The 25,160-nt window shown below is 45.8% G+C and overlaps 2 protein-coding genes across 5 annotated transcripts in view; one reads left to right on the forward strand and one right to left on the reverse strand.

Annotated features, from left to right (window-relative positions):
- Positions 1 to 25,160, forward strand: part of LOC105184141 (midasin) — a 130,455-nt gene that overhangs the window by 17,077 nt on the left and 88,218 nt on the right. The window lies entirely within an intron of this gene.
- The window catches only part of LOC109503947 (gastrin/cholecystokinin type B receptor), a 73,633-nt gene that overhangs the window by 4,182 nt on the left and 44,291 nt on the right, over positions 1 to 25,160 (reverse strand). For 3 of the 4 annotated variants that reach the window (XM_025307039.1, XM_025307040.1, XM_025307041.1), the window contains exons 4-8: positions 12,087 to 12,297; positions 9,218 to 9,470; positions 5,418 to 5,672; positions 3,547 to 3,666; positions 3,213 to 3,395 (exon numbers count right to left, since the gene is read on the reverse strand). In XM_025307039.1, the coding sequence (XP_025162824.1) occupies positions 3,213 to 3,395; positions 3,547 to 3,666; positions 5,418 to 5,672; positions 9,218 to 9,470; positions 12,087 to 12,274 (999 nt within the window). In that variant the 5' untranslated portion in view covers positions 12,275 to 12,297. The remainder of the gene's footprint in view (positions 1 to 3,212; positions 3,396 to 3,546; positions 3,667 to 5,417; positions 5,673 to 9,217; positions 9,471 to 12,086; positions 12,298 to 25,160) is intronic. The other variant, XM_019841878.2, reaches the window with a different exon arrangement.

Consider the following 25,160-nt stretch of genomic DNA (forward strand, 5'->3'; position numbering starts at 1 on the left):
CAATAGAATTGCGAGGGGGAAAGCTCGGGAGGCGTGTAAGCACGCGAGAGCTTTGGTCCTTTGTTCGGAAGAGGTCGGCGAGGCGAGGCGAGGCAAGCCCGATTGTACGATTCGCTCCGGTTATCTCGATAAATAATTACAAATTAAAGCTTCACGGTTGGAGAGCAGCGAGCAGAGAGATTTCTCAATTTACACGCGGAACGATATCGGGGATAGTTAAGGTTCTCGCGGTTTGGAGAACGCTCGATTTGCTTCGGGGAGAGGAGCAAGCTGAGACTCGAGTTGGGGCCGAAAGTTTCGGGTGTTCCTCGGCCGGGATGCAACGTCGGGAACAAATCCGCGATGGACGCGTTGCCAAGCAACTCGGCAGCCAAACACAAGATTTTGGGGAGTTTATTCGGCGGAGTTTACAAGGGAGGGAAGAATTGTTAGCTTTCCTCTTTTCGGCGGAAATTTGTGCTTCCTCGCTTGGGAAATTTAAGAAGGTGGAACTCGCCCTCGGTGCTTTTCGCGGTCTTCCTCACGAGATAACTTGCGAATCACGAGCTGCCGGAAATCGGATCGACGCACGGGGAGAAGTGAGTGAAGGTCGTCGTCTTCTCTTGGCAGATCGTCAAAATCATCACGCGTGTCGCCGCGATTAAACGCGATTACATGGCACGTCAGCGCGAAACAACCGCGCGACTTCTTCGGGATTATATTATTACTCAGCGAGCGCTGTTTTTCCCCTCTTCGGGCAAATTTATATTCTCGCGGAAAGTTCTCTCCCTCCCCTCCCCTCCCGCCCGCACAACCCTCGCCCTCGCGCGTGCTTGCGAATCCGCCGATCGACTTGTGACTCGCGAAGGAAACCGTGTATCGGCACGGTCGAGGGAGTTTCGCTTTCGTGCTTTTCTCGCCAACTTTTCGCATTTATTCCCATCGACGCGTCGTGTCGCCATTGAGAGTCGGACTAAAGTCGTTACCCTTCGCAAGCTTTGCCCTTGTGCCTGGCACGCGCGCCTTTTCACATATCGTCGCCGCAGCCGCGCCGCGAGAAACTCCGTGTCGATAAGAAAAGAAACGCGACAATAACCACTTGTGATTGTGGGCGGGAAGGGGAGGGGCCGCCGAGGGGTTGAAAACGGACGCTCGAAATTGATTTCGACGGAGATACACTCGCCGCTACTCGACGCAACTCGGATGGATACACCTGTGCTCAGTTGATTTTTCAACTAGCCAGGTAGAGGCGAAACGAAGCGCACGTATCGCTTCCTCTGAGCACTTTGCTCCGCTTGCAAATGAGTCCCGACGCGAAACCCGAGGCGGCGCAAACGTCTACGACGTGGAAACGAATGTTTCAACGGTTTGCACACTCGCAGCAGCGTAGACTAAATTACCTGCGAGAGAGTCATCTCGCGTAATTTCGCGCAAGGTGTGACACTCTTTCCGAAGCTCGCGCCATGCAAACGAGGCTGATACATATTAATATCTCCGAGATAAATATAAATTGGCGCAAATACGAGCAAACACCGCCGCGCGCGCATACACACACACACACACACACACACACACACACACACACACATGCATTCGTTTGCATTGGTCCGCGTAAACCACAGGATCGCGTATAAACGATTATTCCCGACACACGTGTCCTCTGATATCAAATGAGGGATCTTATTAGTTCGCGCAATGAATAAACAACGCCGACATTTCGCCGCCGCGGCTCTCGCCCGATTTCGATTTCGCGCCGCGCGCCGTTTTATTAGGAGTGCGATTCAGTTTTCAGAATTTTGTGATGGCACTAATGATATGTGTCACTTTTGTCGAAGACATTTCAATCACAGCCATTGTTTCCCAACGCTTTAACCTTTTCACTGTCAGTGGGAAGTATACTTCTCACCTTTTCTTGATTCAATTTCGCATTGTAAATCACATAATTTTGAAGAACTAATCGAGGATTTGAATTTTCCAGATAACTGAATAGTTGTTCAACATACTCCGATAGGTTTTTATACCCAATTATTCATTTGTGATTTTTATAACAAATCAAAGTTGAAAAAATGCTTTTTTTTTTTAGGGAAAAATCGATTCCTCGGAGAGTATTGAATGTAGAGGTCTGAAATTTTCACCAAATATTTTTTTTATGTTGTACAAAAACATATATTTCTTTCAGTATTTTTCTGCAGGTTAGATTTCTTTTTTATAAACAAATATTTCAACAAAAACGGCCGAAATTTAATTCTTTTGCATTTTTTAACTCTATTTTCCTAGTTTTTTCATTCTGTATCTCCATCTTATCCATATATATATATACTATCAATATTATTTTACTCAATATATATCAACAATAATAATCGGAATTTTTATCAGTTTCGTACATTATGGTCGCCATATTGAATCTGCCATTTTGAATTTTACAAATCTGACTTCAGATTCGTAATCAGCGACCCGAAAAGCTTATACACCATCAATAATAATTGGAATTTTCATTAATTTTATATATCATGATCGCCATATTAAGTCCGCCATTTTGAATTTTGCAAATCCGACTTTAGATTCGTAATCAGCGACTTAAAAAAACGTAGGACTATCAAATATTTTAATAATTTTTTCAAGAGAAGTTAATTCAGTAGTGAAAGGGTTAATATTAATCCATGATATTTAGGGCCGGTTTTCCAATCGTAGTTTTATATATTCTAAAATATCCTCATCTTCATTACTCTCTTCATAATATTCTTCATCAAGCATCGTAACAAATATTTTATACTTTTACAAATATTTAACAATATGATTTTAAATATAATAATAGAGGCACTGTATTGTAACGATTATTAATTTATTAAACGACGATTAAACGGTCATCACTCACAGTTTGGTTAAATTATATTGTAAATTACATTTTATTCTGATCTATTCATTGAAAAACAGTCTGATGCTTTTGAACAGAGTTTAAACTTCGATCAAAGTCCAAACCATTATTGAAAAAACCGGCCCTTAGTCATTTACTAACGATAGACGCGCTAAATCAATTTTTGAGGAAAAAAATCCTCAAAAGCAGATCACACTCCTGACAACATCCACCTCCGCAAGGACGCGCAGGACAGAGGCGCGATTACAGGCACTGCGTATGCCGATCGAGATCGCGCATAAACAGCGAAGATGCGTGTTTGCGCGCGCATCGGCCGTTATCTCGTTATCTCGCCGCGGGAGTTATCCGTTCTAATTACCTCGTAGCCGGTAGGATTGCCTATGACAGGATGGTGCACCAGGGTAACGAAGAACAATGGTCCCCAGAATATGACATACGCCGCCGTTATGACCAGGAACATTTTCACTCGCTGCACGCCCTCGCGCTCCATCCTCCTCAGGTAGTTCCTCATCTTCCGGTGCTCCTCCACGGCACCGGTCCTCTGAAACATCGACAGCTGTCCCTTTTGGCCCCCTTCGTCAGTGCTTGCGAGCGTGAGCGAATCGCCGGTGATCGAAGCGATCGAGGCGAAGATCGCGCGCGCAAAGCACGGGAGGGGAAAATGACGATGATGACGACGTGACGAGCCTTACCTTCGGCGTCGTGCCGTTCCTCGCGTCGATCGCGCCGTCCTCGGAGCCGAGCGCGTTCGTCGCACCCTGGTGTCCTCCTGTCACGTTGACGAGCGTTGCGACGAGACCGGCGACTCGCACCTGAAGATAAGCACGGTCATACGGGCCGAGACGGGGAAATTTGCGCGATTTCGGTCGAATGGCAATTCGGGCGCGAGATAGCGTCAAGCGGGGAGACGGCTGATCCCGCACGTCGCTCTGCGATTTCTTTATCCCAACCTGACACGCCGCGCCAGCGCCAGCCGCAGTTTATCGTATTTCCCGCGCGTTTCTCTCTCTCTCTCTCTGCTATTTCCGGCGACGTGAGACTTCACTCACGTTCTGCCGTTCCCCTGATAATGACGCGTTTGTATTTATTTCCAAAGCGCCTCAGAGCCAATTTCGGAGAAAAACGATAATCCAGTTGCCGCGCTTTCCGCGAGCCGCGATACGAATAGAGTTGCCAAATCCAAAAGTTAAAGTTATCGGACATTTCTTCTTTGGTAACAAATCCAAACCGGACTAAACCGGACTAAACCAGAAATAATAATCATAACGTTACATTAAATACAAAAAATATGACAAGAATTTATTTACAATATTAATTTCCAAACAATTTTATAAACAAGATTTGATTGAATAAAATAATAAACTATTACTTTTTTAATATATATGGAATGACGGACCGGCGGATCATCTACTAAATGGCTTTTCGTGGCGCTCGATCGTTTGTAGGCGCTTGAAACGAAGAAACATTGCTAAAAAATCTGAACTCTCATTCCATTGACCTGACTAGAAATTTATCCCATGGTCCTGATCAGGTTAACCTCATTTGGACATCCCAATTGGAGGTCTCAATAAGGTAATACTATCGCGTCCTAGTAGTCACGTAACGCAGCATGGATATCAGGACCTTAGTAAGGATTCATAGTCAAATCCTTATTGAGTTACCTTATGGAATCCTTATTACGTTTTTTTTTTCTTTCAAATTATAGCTGCTGATTACTCGCCACGGCTATATTGGATGATGACATTAGAAATAAGAAATGTCACGCTGAAAATTCTTTCATGTCATTTCCAAATAAAAAGATATTTGCATAAAATAATATTTTAGATCGCTTGAGCATACTTGTAAAATGTTTCGGAAAAGAAACATAAAATGAATATCATAAGATCATTAAGTATCACAAGGTGACAAGACATAAAGTAGTGTTAAAGAGAAAAGTCGCATGTCACGTTAATTTTACAACTATTTATTGACTGCTAATAAAAGGATAATTTCTATAGCGTTTTACAAATATGTTCAAGTGATCTGAAGTGTTTTTTCAATGCAAACGTCTTTATATTTGGAAATAACACTCAAAAATTGTTTTGTTAAAACTTGATAATGCAAATCATATTAGGTACAAGGAATAAGATCCTGACAAGAACCTGATTAACTGAACCATATTATATCATATACTAGGTAGGTACATTAAAGTCCTAATGTGGACCCAATCATTATAACCTTATAAAGGTCTTCCTTACTCATTTGTCGTTAGGACATTATAAGGACTGACTTACTTAGGCTTACCTTTCATTCACCCTAGGTCCTTTTAGGTCCTTATCAATTAGGTCCTTATCAATGTTAGGTAAACCTGATCATAATTTCTAGTCGGGGATTAGATATAACTTAAAAACCGGACATATGACGTCCAGTTTGACTTATTAACTGGACACTGGACAAGATTTCTGAAAACCTGACAGTCCGGGTCAAAACCCGACAGTTGGCAACCCTAGATACAAAGAGAATGAAAGCGGTGGCAAGGGAGGAGGGAAAGAGGGATGAAACAGCGGAGCGGGTTCTCGCTTACCGCCTCGACGTTAGCCTTCGTCAGGTCCCGGTGCAACTTTCTCAAATGGAAAAGCGTGAGCGCCACGCAGATGACGTTGATGATAATCCAGAGGACGTTGAGAATGTAGTGGCGAAACGGGCCATGCACCAGCGGGCAGCTAGGCGCGTTGTGGCCGCTCTCCGTGTTCGCTGCCAAGGCCCCGCTGAGGAACGTGGGCCCCAGGTTGATGGTTATGCTGGCGAACCAGATCATGAAGGTGCCGAAGAGCACGCACTGCGAACAGAGCGGAGGCTCATTCGCGTCTCGCCTTTCGTCCAGCTCGCCCTCGCTTGACAATCGCGTCTTGCTTGGCTTTGTGAATTGCACCGATCAATTCTGACGATTCGGACTAATCGTTCGCTCCGCACAATTTTCCCGCGACTCGACCGAAACATTCGATGCGACGATGAATACGCCGACCGCGGACTATTTTAACTAAATTATTCTTCATCAACGATGGTAATTTATGCGAATTAGATCCGTGAGGGGAGAAAAAGGGGGATAGAGAGAGAGAGAGAGAGAGAGAGAGAGAGAGAGAGAGAGAGAGAGAGAGGATGTGGGTGGATTTAAATCGGCAAATTTCAATCGAAACATCGCGCGTTTGATCCGGCGATTCGTGTCCCGCGGCGTGTAACACGGAACGTTCCTCGCAATTAATGTAAAAGTACCAATTGCCGGACATATGTGCAGAAACTTGTCATTATTAATCTCAAATATTTTCTCTAGCGCAATATTAACATTTAATTGAAACCTGTCGATATTCAGAAATGTTCGGCGAAAAAGAAAAAAACAGGCAGTAAAGAAGAAGTTAGAAGTAGTCAATAAAAAGATAAAAGTCGCGAAAGAGATTAGAAAACTTAACAAAACAGTCCGTAATTTAAAATAAAGTATATAATTGTTATCTTAAACGAGACGTATAGTTGTTTATAAAATGTTCAAAAAAAGAAAATAATGATTATGGCACGCTTTCAAATAATCGATAAAAAGCAAATTCAATAAAACGGGAAATTTCATTTGCATATTAATTATGTCCGGATATTGAGTCAACAGAGTTTAGCGATCGCGACAATTGCTTGAGTATTGATGCTCAAGTATCCCACTCCGATTTTGATAAAATTTTGCATGCGTACGAAGCATCGAAAAATATTAGACACATATTTTTTTATATCGGCGCATAAAGCGTTTTAAGGGTAGAAACCACCCCTAAAATGTCAATTTTTTCACTTTCTTGTTCTATACATAAATGCTCAATATCACGAAATGTTTGAGAAAATAATATTTCCAGAGGAACACATCAGTTGTTTCTATGTTACCAAATCCGAATTCACCAGAAAATTTAAGACTTTCAAAACGGCGGATCGATATTTAAAGAATATCATGGTTCTGTCGTAATTGGCATACATTTATTAATTTTCTGTGATTTACATATCTCAAAGTCTTCAGAGTAAGAAGCAAATCTAAAATCAGATTTTGAAACTCAAGATGTCGGATTCATCATGACAGATGAACATTTGAAAAAATTTCTCCATCAATTTTTGGAATTGAAAAAATTGAAAAAATTAATTTTAATTTAAATTTTAATTTTAATTTAAAACCAACCTTCATTTTTTCAAGCAATATTCATGCTCTATGAACACGTACAAAAAATCCTGAAAACAATCTATAACAGTTATAAAGTATTTGAAATGGAAGCTCTGTCAAAATTCTATATTATTATTATGCTACTTACATACTTATTACTTATTTTAAGAGAAGAAATTTGTGTGCCGATTTTCATGAGAATGAGCACATTTCTACACAATTCGCTATATTAAGTCCACCATTTGTGTTATGTGAAATATATATTATTAAATATAGTTTTCTAAATTTGATTATGTATTATATAGTTTTTAATTCCGAAGACCTTGAGATACATGACTCACAAGAAATCAATAAATGTACACGAACTTTCAAAAAATATGGGCCGATGTAAAAAGATACGTGTCTAATATTTTTTGATGCTTTATACGCATGCAAAATTTCATCAAAATCGGAGTGGAACACTTGGGTAGGTTTACTTGTTAGTAATGAATCTTAATATTTCCATCTTTATAAAATTAAGCAATCGTAGCATTGCGCCGTTAAATATCCGGCTATTGGAGCATTTGCCTCGTCAAAAGCGTAAAGGTGCTGTCGGAGAGGAACGTCCATCATCGCCGGCTGTAAATCTCCGTTGCACGATTGCGAACACACTCTCGCGAAGACTTCCGCGAGATTTCGCGAATGTTCACTCGCTCGATCGAGCGTGCGCTCTCACTCGGAGCACCGCGACCGGTCAGCCCGACGAATTTACGACAAAGCCTGGCTCAAACTCCAAAGTCCGGCGTGTCTCGGCGAGACCCTGTAATCCGCAATTGATTCGCCATCGCGAAGGGAGTTGGGACCCGCCGGAGCCGGGGCAAGTTCGTCGGCAGGTACAGGAAATGCCACTTTAAGTCGCCGCATTGTCGCTAATAATCGCCGATCCTCGAGATCCCGCACGAAACGTGACGCACGCATTTCCGGGGCTGCCGATCGCGGACGGAAGAAGTCGCGGAAGGATTGAGAAGGAGGAAGCCGCGACGCGCGGCAGCAGGAATAAACGCGGAAATGATAATCCCGGCGCCGGCAGAAATGGAAGTGGCAATTTCGCCGCGGCTGGGAATAACTTAATTAATAATAGGTATCGTGCGCGCGCATGCTTAACGACGACGGCGTCGTTAGGACTTTGTCCTCGGCAAAAGCGAGTTGAGTGTTACTCGGAGACGCGCGCGGGTTAGCGCGTTAAATTAATTCGGGAGCGGCGGCTGCCACATGTGCGCGGGAGAGCCGACTCGTTAGCGAATTAATTGCGCCAATTTCTCAGCCGACGCTTGCGATAATGCCGCTAAGATTCAGCGTGGAACTTTTCAAGCGCGGGTAGCGTCTCGATTGGGGGAGAGAGGGAGGGGGGAGGTGAAACACGTTTCTCCTCTTGAATTCTTAATTAAATATCCCGAAACGAGCGCGAAATAAATTTCGGCGGAAGCGCGAGCGTCGTTCAACGAGTTCAACTTCTTTCTGATTGCTCCGACGAGAGATGGAATTATGACTCCAGGAGTTCCTGAAAAAATCTACCCTCGCGTTTGTAAACGGCGACAACCTCGAAAGGTCCCGAGCACGACGTTTTAATGGAGCCGCTCAACCTTCGCCGGTCCATTTTTTGCCGGCTGCAGCACTTTTGCGAAATGCAGCTTGTCGGTTAATTTGCCCTTTGAAAAAGTCCGCTTCTTCCTTTTCTCTCTCTCTTTCCCCTGCCCCCGCGCGCGCGCGCGCGGCTTGCGCCGCAATCACTCACCGTTGAATTCGCCATCACAATGCTGCGGTTAAATGCAAATCTCCCCCCGTCCCTCTCTCCCTCCGCCGCAAGATAGACGATCGTTGTCTACAAAGTCGCGCGTTTCGCTGCTATGTCGGCGTTTTTCATTCATCTAACTGAACTTGACTCGGGCCGCTCTTCCGGAAACAGCGTCTATGCTTCATCGAGCGACGCCATAATTCATTTAGCGGAGCGTGGAAATGGCTCGGTTGTACGATCCATCACGAGGGTAACCGCGACAGTGGACCCTCGACCTCGTGGTTCGAGGAAGAGAGAGAGAGAGAGAGAGAGAGAGAGAGAGAGAGAGAGAGAGAGAGAGAGAGAGAGAGAGAGAGAGAGAGAGAGAGACTCTCCGCGGGTTGTCTGAAATCGCCGAGTGGCTCGGCTTCTCGGCGCTTCTCACCTGGGGCGAGTCCATCAGCAGGGGTGCCGTCAGGTCTTCCTCCTCGTCGCTCTCCGGAAACACCGGGCTGTCGTTTAGCACGGTCGTTAGCATATTTACCGTGGAAACGGTCACCAGCAGCAGGAAGGCAGTCTCGACCAGGGAGCACTTGTTAACGGGCTGACAATTCAATATACTGGAGCCCAGAGGTAGCAATATAGCGGCCCTCGCGCAGTCCACCATGGCTTGGTGAAATAACAGACCCTGAGACCACCTGTGAATACCGGGGTTAAACTGCGCGTCAACGCGTCTCCCCCTGCGCCAGCCAGCCCTCCCGCTCGCCGCCGCCGAGGCTTGGCGAGCACATCTCGCTCTAATACCGAGCCCGGATTATGTCTAGGCTCGAGCAATCTCCGACATTGACTCGCGTCCCGACCCGGAAATCCGCCTACATGTACACTGTAAGGTTCCTCCAAGTTTCCCTGACGAGAAGCGGCTCGTTCGCGGCGATCGCTCCTCGTTTGCGACCACTTGTGGCCGGCGGGATACCGATTTCCGCGTTAGTCAACGCCGGGAGCCCATACGAGATCGATAATGGGAAACGCGTCCGCTGTTGTGATGCGCGTATCTCCGACCGGAGCGTAGAGAGAGAGGGGGGGGTAGGAGTGTATTTCGATCGGTCAATATTATGTTTACTCGCGAGTAACGGCACACGTCGGAAACTTTATTCGGTAAACAGCACGTGCGGCGCGTTTACCGAAATAAAGTTGAAATAAAGTTTAATAAGCTCCCCTGGCCGCGAGGGCTGATGCTGCGAGATTGAGGTTGCGAGCCCTTGGGTCATAAATTTTATTCGGGAGCGTAAAGATAAAAAAAGGCAGAAAAGGGAGACGACGAGGGAGGGAAAGCAACACTCCGCGCGACGCGGCGGCGACTTTATCGCAGCGTGTTCCTATCAAACGAACGCGCTGAACTCGCGATATAATGTCGCACGGGCGACATGAAAGACGAGCAGGGACGCGCGTCTCGCAGTTACGCTCCTCCATAATACAAGGAAGGATACCTCCCTTTCTTTCACACTGCATTGCATCTGTTCATTTTCTTCTCTCTCTTACTCCGCTGCGTCGTTGTTTACCTCGATCGTAGCTTCTCCTCGGCTCTCTCGTGTAATCCTCCTTTCACTATGTGTACTTGTTACTTTTATTCATAATATTGTGAAATCGCTTGTTCCGGGAGGATGTACCCTGGAACGCTGATAAGTGCTTCTCTCTCTCTCTCTCTCTCTCTCTCTTTCTCTTCCTCCCCCTCTCTCTTTCTCGCTCCTGCGTATACAAACCGACACAACAGCCTCAAGATTTTGCGCAACTGAATTGTTGGGATTTTTTTTATCGTATATAGGGGAAGGTTGTCTGTATTGACCCAATTTTCATTTTCTTTTTTTTTTTCATAATTTGCAAATGCTCGATAAGAATGGGACAAAGACTGAGTTTGTTGATGAGGAGGTTACCCTTGATCGGTTATGATATTCTATGATCTTTTTTGATGATGAGATTTGTTGCACATATACATTTTTTTTTAAATCTCTGCGAGTACAACTTTTGTAACTAGTTTCCCAAATTGCATCATGTTTCCTTTATCGTATCAACATTAAAAACTATGAAAGCATAAAGATAAAATATAAACAATTTAAACTAATCAAACATGTTTAATTAAAATTACAATTTATATAAAAGAGCAAAACAATTTTTTAATTAAAAGAATGAACATATTAAAGTTACAAAAATATAATTTTGTTTTTAGAAACTGAACTATGTAATTAATTGGAATCGCAGTTTGTATGACAAAATAAAAGAATATTTTTTAATTATAAAAATAAACGTCAAAATTACTTGTTAAAATAATTATTAAAATTATATCTGTTTCTATATAAAATTTATTTTATATGCAAATTGACTTTTTATATTTATAAAATCATTCTTTGACCACGTAACTAAAAATTGCAGAATTTATCTGTTATATCCTTGAAATTAAAATTACAGAAATAAAATATTTTCGCTTCTAGAAACTTCATAAAGAAATAAGCAACTATCAGAAAAAAATTTGTTTTTTATTTAAAACAGAAATAACACAAAATTAGTAACACAAAAGTAAAAAATAAATTGCTTTCTATAGATTTTAATAGTCATAGGCTATTGTAGTTTTCCTTGGAAATCTCCAAGTTGTACAATGTAGGCAATTAATAGATCGTACGATATATAAGAGGCAAATCGCGTTTTTCAAATGCTGTACAGTATACACAGAGCAAGATTATGTCCAAATTATACCATATAAATATATGAATTTTGATGTATAAAAATGACAAGCAGCTAAATTAATAAACTTTTAAAACTTTTGAGATTCCTTACGTAAAAGCGGGTAAAATCTACTTTTAAAACTAAAAAGACCTCTACTTGTTTTTTTAATATGACGCTCACTTTTCGTCATTAACTTCACGGTGATGGATGAACCTCGCATAATACGCAGATGGCGCTAAGCCTTCGGATTCTACGAGACATAAAGACGGTACAATTTAGGAACTGGTCGGCAATTTTCTCCCATTGCCTTAGTCTTTGTTTGTTACTCAAAGTAGAAGGGACGATCCTGTCACAGCGGTAGATTTATGTTAACGTGTAGAGAGGAATTTATATGTTTCCAAGACACTGGTAACTTTGTTCTGCTTGTTAAGGCTATTACGCCGGTCTGCGCAGCGTACACAGCTTTTGTCTCGCGCGTATGAACTGACTTTGGACGCGACGCGGGGATTTTCGGATCAGTCGGTGTGCAAAGCGCGCGGCGCTTATAAAGCGCGCCCTTCTCTTCTCTCGGGATTATTATTACATATTACACGTACCTACGCAGCTGTCGCTTCGCCAGTATCAGCGCCATGAGGATAATGTTGGCCCCCATCCCCAGCGCGCCCAGGCTAAATATCACGGTGGCCTCGGTCACGCCACCGGGATGACACTGGAACACCTTGGTGGTGTTGGACGTGACATTTCCGGAAGCGCCGATGCCGAACCGCAGGTTGGCTCCGATCATCGCTACCGCTGCACCTGTACCTGCTAGAAAGGAGAATCGCTCGAGTTGCTGTTAATCGTCGAGACTACCGCGCGATTTTCAAACGTCGAGCTTGCTCGATTATCACCGAGGCTCTCCGCGGCTCCACTTGAAATTCCGAAATTAATTCGGGCAAATTTCGGGGCGGGGGGGGGAACGAGGTACAAGTTGGGGGGCAACTTGGCGCTTCAGCTCGCCATCGCGCAACTTCATCGCGTCAGACAAACAGCCAGACGTACGGCCAAAGTTGCCGCTCGCGATCGCTGTTTAGCAAGTATTTAGCGCATGCGGGGAATCAGCAGTAGTGGTGCTGGGTCTCGTGTTAGGACTCGTAATCGCTGAAGAGCGCGAGAGAATCTCGGCTATTCGCGTATCTTGCCGCTAAACATCGAGCCCCACCACGACCATTGAGAACCGGTTACTCCCCAGTTATAGCTCCCTCAATGATCCGCGGCTCGCGCTTCGCGTGTAACTGCAGGTCGCCGGCTAATTGAATGTCGGCCGAATGTTGGCTGCGACCTGGCTGATCACAGAATAGCGACAACGATCTCCGTCAATTTGAGTTATCGCGCTTTCGTGCGCGCTTCATTAGCGTAGTCGTATTCCTGAAGTGACGGAGTTATCCCGAGGCGAGGCGAAAGAGGCCGGCAAGCTCCGCCGACGATGATTGCGCGTAATTGCTGACTTTGTCTCTCTCTCTCTCTCTCTCTCTCTCTCTCTCTCTCTCTCTCTCTCTCTCTCTCTCTCTCTCTCTCTTTCTCTCTTCCTCCTTTTACGGGGAGGAGCGCCGTTTTCCTGAAGAAACGTTATTTCGCACACCGGCGATCAATTTTCGGCGCGGCAAAGCGAACGAGAGAGAAAGAGAGAGATCTCGTTCTGTTAAAAGCGTCGCATCATCGCTCTCTCGGTAAAGAGAGAGAGAAGGGGGGAGGCGTCCTCGTCGCAATTTTTTTCCTCGTCGTTTAAATTATCCTCGCGCCGTCCACGATACCCGAAGATATTTTTCCAGCAGAGAGGCCGCTGAAAAATCCATCCGGGCGAACGCGATACCTGCTGTTTGTTTTCTCGCCCGGATACGGCGGCGCGAGCGCGTTTTGTCGAAAAGCAAGCCGAGCGAGTGTGAGAAAATGGCGAAGAGGGACTTTACGGAACGGCGGGTATACTCCAAATCTTACAGACATCTCCGGGATTGTCGCGTCGCCGTGTGTTGTTTGCTGGAAACACCGCGCTTTTCTTCGCTTTCTACCTCGACTCGACTTTCCCTCGCCAAGAGCCTCGAGATATCGAACGTCGAGTCGAGTGAGAGAGGAGGAGGGAGGAGCAACTTTTCGCGAACTTGATTTCAATCTTGAGAACAAATGAAAGATTCTCTCCTTTCGTTTTCTTTCCTTCAATGGCCAACGGTGTTCTCTCATTGTCGCGTGGCAACGAGCGTGCGAACGAACGTCTCTTTTATCGCCGAGTCAAACCGAATGATAAAGTCGAAGTGAGCGTGAAGTATGCAGGCAAATCACGCAGCGAAAAGAAAAAGAAACGTCTGGGAAAGTGTCGTTTTTCTTTGTTGTTGAAATTACGAAAGAGAAAGCGTCAAAAACGCGCCACGAGGGCGGAGATGAAAGCGTAAGGAGTAAAGAGGATAAAGCGGCAAACGTGGATATAAACAACTGGATAAAAATCACAATAAATAAACAAATAAGTCAAAATAGGCGAGGGATAAGCAGATGATGAAAAAATACTTAAACAAATGATCAATCAAAAGGAGGGAGAGTGGAATTTGCCCACTTTCTCACTCACACGCGTCACGATGCGAGATCTTGTACCTCGGAAGGGTACGAAGGGTGGAGAGGACGGTCGGGTGAAATCACTCGGTTCTCGTTTACCAGAATAAACGCGAACGCGCGTTGACTCCGAAATGTTTCCCTGTTTTTCGCCCGTGCACGACCCACATTTCCAGCTCGGGGGTCGCGTTATCCGCGAGAGATGCCGTCGCTCGAGAGGTGTCGACCGAGTTATAAGTAGAGAGAGAATAAAGAAAGAGAGAGAGAGAGAGAGAGAGAGAGAGAGAGAGAGAGAGAGAGAGACGGAAAAGAGGAAAAAAGTCGATTCGATCCGTGCTGCGAGAACTCGGTCGCCGCGAGACTCGTTCAGGAAAACTGCCGCAACTCCTGTCGATGCAGCTTCCGATACGGGCTAATTCGATTGCAGGCTGTTGCAGTTAATTGTGTTAGGAAACTGCGCGCGCTAGGAGGTGCGGGCGGAAAATATCCTGTCGCCTGTTGACGCTCTCGCGTATATCGCGGCGCCGCCTGTGCGGCTCTTCGCCGCTCCTGTCGATTTTAGAGCCATCGAGGCGTCCGGGCGAAAGCAGCGTCGTCTCGCTCGCACCGCCGCCTCCTGCAGCCTCGCGATTTAAATGTGTCCCGAGATAGAAGCGTCAGCTCGCACCAACGGCGACGTCTGTAACTGCCAACCTGCGATTTGTTTTTAGCCGCGCGCGCGAGAGAGAGAGAGAGAGAGAGAGAGAGAGAGAGAGAGAGAGAGAGAGAGGTCCCCTTATGAGGGAGGAATTACATGCGGAAGGCTGTTTTCAAGGCTATTTTTACGAATTTTTTCAACAGAAACGGTAAGATCAGTGAACTTGAAATTTTCACGGTATATTCATTAATGTGTTCAAAGTTGTTTTGTGATTCAATAAAATTTATTTTATTGAATCACAACAACTGATCCAATTTGTAATTATAAATAAAAATGTAGTCATCCGTTTGCGAGCTCTATGTTTGCTGTCGACATCATTCCGGGCCTCTCTCACTACTCTGAGACTATTCAAAAACTGAGAAAGATTTTTAAAATATACGGTTGCCATTATAATCCGTATCAAAGTGAAGACAGTGGAGCCAAGTTTGGAAAAATAATGACTGTACAAAGAAAAAAGTATCAAAAATGAAACTTTTCTCAAGTTGTAATCGTGTTTAAAAAAAATGAATAACATAAAATATAACTGTGTTCGAGGTAAGGGGCGAAAGCTACACGTCTACTGTATATTGTGTAAAAATCTCAAGTTACTCGGTTCAGTAGTTTTCGCATAATCGTGTAGACAGTTTAAGAAAATGGTGTTTCCAGATAAACGCGTTTAAAATCTTATGTAAATTTTCCATGTAGATAGTAACAAATTTATTTTATACTTTGAACATTATTGAATACACTGTGAAAATTTCAAGTCCATTGATCCTACTGTTTTTGTTGAAAAAATTCGTAAAAATAGCCTTAAAAACGGCCCGCTCCGCATGTAATTCCCTCCTGAACACTTGGACTCCTACGGTTGCTCAATGTAAAATTATTAACAGCATTAACGCATTGCGTGGGTCTTCCGGGTCCATGAGCTGTCGAAAAAGCTGATCGGAATTATGATCGAGCCACAACCGCGTGGAAACCGACGACGGATTTGCCATTTCCAAGATTTCACCGCGACGTCTAGTCGCTACTCGATTCGCATCACGCGCGATCATATCCGCATCGACTCGGACACGAGAGCGAGCGAATCGTCAACACCTGCGCGATATCGACAGAATGCTAAACGATAATCTGTCGTTGGAGAAAGTCATCACCGGTGTCGGGGCGCGATCATCGACTTGTAAACTTTCGCGACTGCCGGCATGAGAGCTGCGCCGCGGCCGTTCCTCGAGAGCTTCTTCGCTCGACGTCGCTCGTCTCCGTTGAGATTGAAAGTTCCTTGGCAATCAGCCGCCGAGGGTCTTCTACCTTACGTATCGACAGGGCGCGGCGAAAAGTTTCGCTGATTGAAGTCGAAAAAGGATCTTCCCCGATAATATACTACTTATAGCCGTCAGTTCCTCGTCGTAGCGAGGAGGATCTCGACATCGTCGTCTCTTATGGGCGCTTCTCTTACAGAGCCGTCGATCAATTCCGCCGCGATATCGCGGTCGAGCCGAAAGCGAATAGATTAAAATCGCCGAGAGGGTCTCGAAGAGTGCCTTCTCTCGCGTGGATCGCGGCAATGCTACGAGGGAGAGTTCACGGTCTATTAATCCCTCGGTTAATTAATCACCCCACCAACCCACCGAAAAAAGGAAGCACAGCCTCTCGCTCTCGCCGATCCTTTGGTCGAAATCGATAGGAGGAAACACCGCTTCCTCTTTGCACGAGCAGTCGCTTAATTAAAAATGACAGACCGACAACGGAGGGAAGGGAGAGGGGATTAAAATCCGCAGCCGGGGCGGTATTTTTCGGCGTCGCATCCCGCAGCTCGCGGATTTTTCTCCGGCCGCTCGGCAGCGATTTTCGCAGGACATCTCATGTATATTCACCGCCCGGCGATGGTCTGATTGGATTTTAAGACTGCCGTGCGCCGCCCCCTCGTGAACTTGGCGATCCCTCAATTACCGCGCCTACCGGTAATCCGCCTCGTCGCCGAGTAGCCTGCGGTGGTGTTCAGCAGCTCGCGGAATGACTTCCTGCGTGCTCCGTAACCGACAAGGATGTACATTCAAGCGGGACGAGAGTCATTCCGTGGAAAAGTTTCCCCGCGGCGATCTTTGCTCCTCCTCCTCTTCCTCCTTCTTCTTCTTCTTCTTTTTTTCTTCCTCTTCTTTTTCCGCTTCTGCTTCTTCGAGTTTCGCCATGGTTATTACTAGGCAATCAGCTACATGTGACGCCCGTTCGCCACAGAAAAGACGTTCAAATAAGAGGAGAGAAAAATGCAATTCGCGAGAGCGTACGCTCGCGTGGAGTTACTTTTCGTCCACGGCGGATTTTTTACTCTCGACCTTATTTTCCCTCGCACCCTATCGCGCAATTGTCGCGCTCTCGGATCCGATTCCATGACGCTCTCTTGAGAGGTAAAAATCTCCAGTTGGGTCTTCGTCGAGGCGTGCGATGCTCTCGAACCAGGTTGCGTTAAATATCGCAGGCGGGAGATCAGGGGGACTTTACGGGAACTTGTAGCGCGAAAGGGGTGCAACGACAGTAACGAGCTCGTCCCGAGGATGAGAGATCTTGTTCTCCCCGTCCTGCGAGTATTCCTGGGTTAAATGAGACGATGGGAGCAGGTCCTCCGACAGCTTCTTTTTGCTTCCGCGCGTTCCTCGCGCGCCGTCAGATAATGTAGTCTCGCAACTTTTTCCCGCTCGCTTCTTCACTTTGCGCGAGCATCCCGGGAGATCCTCTCGCCCCGACGCTGTCACACAGAGACGAGATAGTCTTGCAGCAAAGGAGCCCGCCAAACTGATGCGCGTTTACAAGGATAAGGCGGGACGCGCATGGATTCCGGCGGGGCTGGGTGTAATGGGATTTCGAGCAATCCAATTAGTCGGACCTAAAATAAATTCGTTAGTCTTGGCGAGCTTCCTCCTTTTCCTCTCGCCCCCCTCCCTGTCTATCCATCTCTCTCTCTCTCTCTCTCTCTCTTCGTCGTGCCGCCGCTGCTTCCTCGCCTTCGATTTCCCCATCCTCGAAAGACCGAGGCTCTCTTCTCCCCGTTGGACGAAAACCAATAACGATCCGTATAATTCGCGAGGCGGCACGGAAGTGATATACCCGCCCTCTTCTTCCTCCCCCCTCCCCCCCGAATCGAGGCGCAATTTATCGCGGAATTATTCTGCTCCGAGACACGTCGCTAGCTCGTCCGATATCTTCGCGCCGTCTTTCTCGTCGAGATTTTGTAGCGCTTGTTTATCGAGTCCGGCGCGTAGTGGCGCGACACAACGGTGGACGACGGCGTGTATAAATGTTTCAACAAGCATTTTATTCCGGCCCGCCGAATGTCACGCCCGCCGAGTTCGCAGCCCGCGATGGCAGCCGGCCTGGCGTTTTACATCGAGCCGAGGTCGGATTATACGCGTCCGCCGGGCATAATTCGCTCTCCGAGGCTTTGCTTTCATTCCGGATAAAGTTCCGGCGCCGACTCGTCCTTATCTGGATGATATAAATGGGTGTGTTATCCTCGGCCGCATCTGAAATGGGGGAGAGCGCCGTCTCGGCGGAATTACGTAGAATTATGGAAAAACCGTGACGTCCGCGGGCAATCGAGTCCAAGTATCGAGATATTCGTTTCGACTCGCCGCCGAAACTGAGATTTCGCGCAAGTACTCAGAAGATAGTTTCGAGAGCTCATTATAGGTAACTGCGAATCCACTAGAAATATCTTGAAGGTTGAGACGTCATTTCGAAGCTCGAACGTTTCAAATAATTCGTCAACGTGTGCGTTTGTAAACACTTTTTAGGGCGATTAAAAATGGAACGCGACAATGAAAGAGCATTTATTACTTTATTGCTTCGAAGAAAATGGCTGCCAGAGCTCACCGATTCATCTCAGAAACTTATTCCGAGACTACTTTCGACGATTCAGAAGCGGTGATTTTTATTTGACAGACAAGGAACGTTCAGGTCAAAAATATAATTTAACGTGTCTCTAAAATGTTTCTTTTTTGCAAAAAGTCTCAAAAATAACCGGGACACCGAGTACATCCGGCCGAGTCGAACGGGAACATCACTCGACTCAAACACGAGTAGCGAGGCCCGCGCGCCCCGCGTGCGTCTTCCCCGCAGGAGTTTCGGACGCGAGACACACGGGTCGGGACATCGCGAACGGATGTCCGCGTTGGATACAATCCGCTATTGAAGTCATACGGCAACAGGATGTGCTTTGATTATTCCCGCCGCGGGGGCGCGATGGAACCCTCCTGCGCGCGGCGGAATCCCGCTGCAATCACATCGCGTGACTAATTGAATTTCAGGGACCATCTTCTCTCTCTCTCTCTCTGTCTCTGTCTCTCTCTCTCTCTCTCTCTCTCTCTCTCTCTCTCTCTCTCTCTCTCTCTCTCTCTCTGCCCCGCGTCGAGCATCGAGCGTGCACCCTAATGCCGGCGTACATCGTCAAAGATGTTAATTACGCGTCCTCTCCGCGACGGTAATTGGATCCGGCCGCGAGTTCTGTCGCGCCTCCGCGGCTGAAAGTGCTGTTATGTGTGTATATGTGTGTGCGTGTGTGTACTCAGCACCGACCGGGATCCTTCGAGCAAATGCGGCTCTGATTAATTTACAAACTCCCGATCGTGTCTAATCCGCCGCGCAAGGCCGCGCGCACGCTCGGCCAGGCTCGAGCTCGCTCGTTGCGAAGGCAGTTTTAGCGATTTTCGACGTCTAGAGCCTCTCGCAGACGTCCCGACGAAATCCTTGAGATCCTTGAGACTGATAATTGTTAATTTCGATTTGACCCGGACGTGATTCTCTTCGTCGACCTCAACGACCCGGGTTCTGCATACTTCCGCACTAAATACCGCACTCGGAGTCGCCAGGACGGAGGGGGGAAGGGGAGAGTAAAGAGGAGGAAGGTGCCGGGCGAGACAAAGTGGTCCAACTGGTGCGAGCGGAAAAGCCGAGTATTAAGCGATTCTTTTCCCTCCGGAAGCGGATATCTGGATCAAAGGGTTCGACTTTGTCCGACTTTGAGACGGAAACCGGATCCGCTTTATCATCGACCCGGACTACCCGAGACTCGGCGCCGCGCCGCGCCGCGCGGCACTTATTAGCCCGGAAAGCCACGGACTCACAAATCACAATCAGGCGTTCGCTGGATCGCCAGGAACCGCTCCCACCGTCGGCGAGCGGGATCTATGGGCTTTCTCTCTCTCTCTCGATTTACTACATTTTCGTTTGCGTCCTTGGTAACGGAATAAAGGACCCTTGCGCTGCCAGAGCGCTCGCTACTCGGCGCTTGCATTCGGCAACGCAAACAGCCTCCCCGAGTGATTAGACGTTCTAATCGTCCGCCTGATTCGATTGACCAGATTTCTCACTGTAGAATTGCGAATTTGTAAAAAGTGAGTTTTAATGAAGGCGTCGCTTCTCGTTGTACTCGAGGAAGTCCGGAGGGCCGAGGCGATCCTCTGCAAATCGGCGATCGAAATTCAAGCCGAATTAGAGGTCTCGAGGCAGCGAAAGCAAAGAAAGAATGCGAGCGGATAGATCGAGACGACGGACGACGTCTCCGCGGCGAGACGCCGAAGAATGGAATTTCGGAGGTACAAAGCGACGCCAGGTGGCTGCCCTTCGACCTTTGTTTAAGAAGCTATTTTCCGTGGCAGCGCCTGCAGCGGCAGCGACGGCGGCTCGCCGCCGGAATCTATCAGATTCGACACAGAAATTCCTCTCGCGGCTTCTCGGCCGTCAAGCGCAAAGACGCGGCGGGGATATAAAAGTACGATGTATCGGACTTTCCTCGACCTCGCGCGAGCCTCGCATATTTCTTTTCCGTCCGGCGATGAAAAATTCTACGCAAACATTCCCCGTGTAATCACATAAAACTCGCCCGTACGCGTGCTCTTTTCGTCTTCCCTTAAAAGAACATTTACTCGAAATGTTAGATCTGATAGTTAATTCTTTCCGATGAAATGCGCACAGCTCAGAGCAAAATTTCAGATTGAAATGTCCTCCCGTTCTTCCGCGATTTTAAAGCGTTGACATTTAACTTTAACGCGTGGTATTACGCACATAACCTCAAATAATCAATACACAGTTAAAAACATTTCGTACTTTTGTTAAAATTATTTGTATATAGAAAGTTTTGTGTTAAATGTTTTACACAGTCGTGTGTTAATTTAATATATCGTTGTTGTGTTACCTGGACTTTCTTGTGTTAAATTAAGATTATCTATTTTCAAGTGTTAAAATGACATTTCCAACTATTAAAATAACACAATTTATATGTAAATGCATGAATTCTTGCTTACATATTGACATATTTTATATGTTGAAGTCAATACCTAAAATGTGTTACTTTCCTCATTATAACAGTTATCTTGTATTAAATGTATAATATTAACATTTTCATTTCATTAAATCATAAATCATTACTTTTCCCAAATGTTGAAGTAAGATTCATTGTATGTCGATTTAACACAAACTGTGATTCTTGATGGCATTCAAATGTTAAATTTTTGTGTTAATTTTTTACATATTATGTGTGTTATTTTTTAACATATTTGCTGTATGTTAAATTAACACATAAATGAAAGTGGATGATTTGAGACACATGAAATATGTTAAATTTAACACATTATTTCTTACATTTCTTACAGTGTAGTGTTCACGATGGCTATCAACAATACGCCAAAATTCCTTTCGTGATACTTCAAAAGCTATTTTTCTATTCTTTATATCATAATACGCCAAAATTCCTTTCATAACACGACAAAGGCTCTTCGATTACAGTTGTATAAAAATTGAATAAGGTCTCGGGTAAGTTACTCTGCCTCTCTCACTCCCGCATGATTCTCTTTCACGAGCGGGGCATCTTCGTGGAATTGTAATAACGTTTCCTTCCTCCTGCTCGAGTTACTCAATAACTGTAAATCGCTTTCATCATTTTCTACTCATCTCTCTCTCTCCCTCTCCCTCTCTCTCTCTCTCTTTCTCTCTCTCCCTTTCCGGCAACAAAACAATGTCCATTCACCGCGAGCTTCAGCGAGTTAATATACCCCGCGGGGCACGAATGAACTTCATCTATCTGTCCATCCGACTGCAGATGTATTCTTACGAGGCTCTCTTCAGATTAGTATAATTCGCGGCGACCGAAGGCATCAGCCGCGATAAGGGGGTAAAAGGCAAAGGCCAACGCGGCCAGGCAGGGCCATGTCGTCCCGATCGAACGTTTAAGCAAACACGCTTATCAGATACAATGGCCGAGCGGGTGAGGCCGGCCTCGATCGACCTCGAGGTTCGATTGATCCCTGTCCTTTGCCCTTCCCGCCGCCGCCGTGGTTTTTCATCTCCGTCCCCGTCGAAACAGCCGTGCGTAGCCCGTCGCTCGCCTCCGCCTCTCTGTCATTCTAATCCAGGCTTTCTCTTGCCAATCCTTTCCTCGTCGCCCGTGAAATTTATTCCGACCACTTGGGCTTCCGCGCCGCCCGAATATTTTATCCCCCCTTCCCCCTCCCCCCCCTCCTCGTGAGACTCCAAATATTATTCCGACGAGCGGCAGCTCGGGTAATTCCGTGGGAATACCCGGCCGGCGCGGCGTCGCCTCGACGACAGGCCGGACTTCTCGGCCGACGCTTGACCCCCGCCGACGATGGGAACTCATTGTCTACCTGGCTGTCCTCGCCGGGGACGCGAGCCGCGAGTCCTCGCGCACGGGCTTATCTAAAATTTAAAGGATGCCCGCTATCGCGGAGACTCGACGCGCCGCGCCGTTTCGCGACGGGGCAAGTTCGCGTCGCGCGCGGAAAACGCGCGTTCCGCTCGCCAGCGCATCCTTCTTCTGCAAACAACGACGACAATGCACGCGCTGTTATCTCCCTCCTCTCGTGGTAGGATCTTTTTTTCTTTCTTTTTCCTCTCTCTCTCTCTCTCTCTCTCTCTCTCTCTCTCTCTCTCTCTCTCTCTCTCTCTCTCTCTCTCTCTCTCTCTCTCTCTCTCTTCCTCTCTGGAGCTTGTGTGCACAGACCGGCACAGATAGCTTTAATGTTCAGTACAAGGTTACTGATATTTCCCGATTGCGCGATTTCCTCTCTCTGGACGTTAACATGAAACCGCCATTATGACCGCTCCGCTATTAAGCACGCTCGCACGGAATCGTTCCTTCTATTTTGGATAATAAACGAACGACGAGCCGATATCACGCGCGATTAAGGAATCTTAGGTGCTAGTTGCACCAGGATGATTTTGGTTTTGAGTGAGACTTGGATATATATCTCTGTCTTTATTTATTTAGTAAGAAAGATAAAGATAGACTTATGTTTGAGTCTCATTTGGAACCAGGATAATGTTGGTGCAACCAGGCCTTATTAACGTTGTTGCGCGAAAGTAGAGACTATTTAGGCCGGTCGCTTACGTCGCGCGATTTTTACATTTTTCGAGTTTATCTCAGCGTCTCGTCAAAATCGAAAATCCTCTGCAATTACCCGAGCAAAACATTGTTGGGGCCATTCTCGTGAAGTATAAGGTCCCGATAAAGGCTAGAATGCTCTAAAAAGGGATGCCTCATTATTACCACATCAGGCCCCAAGATGGATCTTTTAAGGATACCTCAGATTTTACGAAATAGGGCTTTGATAAGGAGAATTGATGAGGATTTAAAAGGATCTTTTAAGAGGAAGCTTTAGATATAAAAATCAAGTTTTGTTATAGAAAATTAATAAAGTCTGAAGTGTGCAATAAAATTGTTATAGTTTAGTATTATTTTAGTAGGTACGCTCTATCTGGTTCTTTTATAGATTTTCTAATTATACCGCAATTAAAAACAAATTTTATTAGTTTTATTAATCGCCATATTCATTAGTTTCTTCCAAAGATTTTTCTAGTACTGCCTTCGTTTTGAAATAAAGAATGCTATATTTTATTGTAAAGTATGCTATGTTTTTAATATAAAAAATTCTTATCGTATACTGACAGGGTTATAAAAAAATAAAGAAATTACAGTCTAAATTTTTTGGAACGAAAAGAACGAATATTTTTGCTCAAGCAATAATAAAAATATTTCCTTATAAGGCCCTTATTATAATATTGCCTTATAAAGACCCATTTGTTACACATCTTGTCCGATTAATGTTAAAGAAAAATAATCAGGCCCTTAGCAGAGCCCTATTAATTTTCCTACTCGGGTGACTATTTAACCCTTTCACTGCTGAATTAACTTCCCTTGAGAAAATTATTAAAATATTTGGTAGTCCTACGTTTTTTGGGTCGCTGATTACGAATCTAGTCAGATTTGCAAAATTCAAAATGGTGGACTCAACATGGCGATCATGATGTACAAAATTAATGAAAAATCCAATTATTATTGATGGTGTATGGATTTTTCAGGTCGCTGATTACGAATTTGAAGTTAGATTTGCAAAATTCAAAATGGTGGATTCAATATAGCGATCATAAAATAAAATTTCGGCCACTTTTGTAGAATTTGTTTATAAAAAAAATCTAACCTGCAAAAAATACTGAAAAAAAATATATGTTTTTGTACAACATCAGAAAAACATTTGGTGAAAATTTCAGACCTCTACATTCGATACTCTCCGAAGAATCGATTTTTCCCTAAAAAAAAAGCATTTTTTTCAACTTTGATTTGTTATAAAAATCACAAATGAATAATTGGGTATAAAAACCTATCGGAGTATGTTGAACAACCATTCAGTTATCTGGAAAACTCAAATTCCCGATTAGTTCTTCAAAATTATGTAACTTGCAATGTAAAATTGCATGAAGAAAAGGTAGGAAGTATACTTTCCACTAACAGTGGAAGGGTTAATCAGAAATCCTTCGATTGCTCTCGATTGCGTGCGTAGGTTCCGCCGACTTGGCGGAGGATCGCGTCGTTTCGCGTTGTTCGGTCCCGCCGCAGCGATCGCGATCCGGCCGGCAATCTCGCGGCGCGTGCTTTCCGATATTTGCGGAGGACTCACGGGCGACGATTGCAGCCGCGACAGTGCCGTGCTGCGATCGCACACGCCGTGCTTGCACAAACTGCGACGCGTTTCCGCGCGCTCCAGCAGGTAAACGGAATACGCGAGGTGTGTTCGTTAAGCGTCGACGCACGTCGACCGCCGCGGCTCGCGAGCGCACAAAGCCGGCCGATAATTAGCGCTGTGCCGTAGTTTCTCGTCCGCCATGGCGAGATCCCATTGGCCGTGGCGATATTGCGGCCGCAGCCACGGAGCCGCTTTATTATCGCGATAAACCGGACGGGAATTTGTCGGCGATACAGATCGCGGTCGCGCTCCTTTTTATCCTCCCTCTTCCGCCGCCGCCGCCGCCGCCGCCGCCCTTTGTCCCGAATCCGATGAATAAAGAGTACAGGGAGAAGCGGTTGTTCAAAATGCAGGGGAGAGGCTGAGACTTCATACGGCGTATTTGG

This window comes from Harpegnathos saltator, unplaced genomic scaffold, assembly GCF_003227715.2.
Source record: "Harpegnathos saltator strain DR-91 unplaced genomic scaffold, Hsal_v8.6 scaffold83, whole genome shotgun sequence".
NCBI classification, from domain to species: domain Eukaryota; kingdom Metazoa; phylum Arthropoda; class Insecta; order Hymenoptera; family Formicidae; genus Harpegnathos; species Harpegnathos saltator.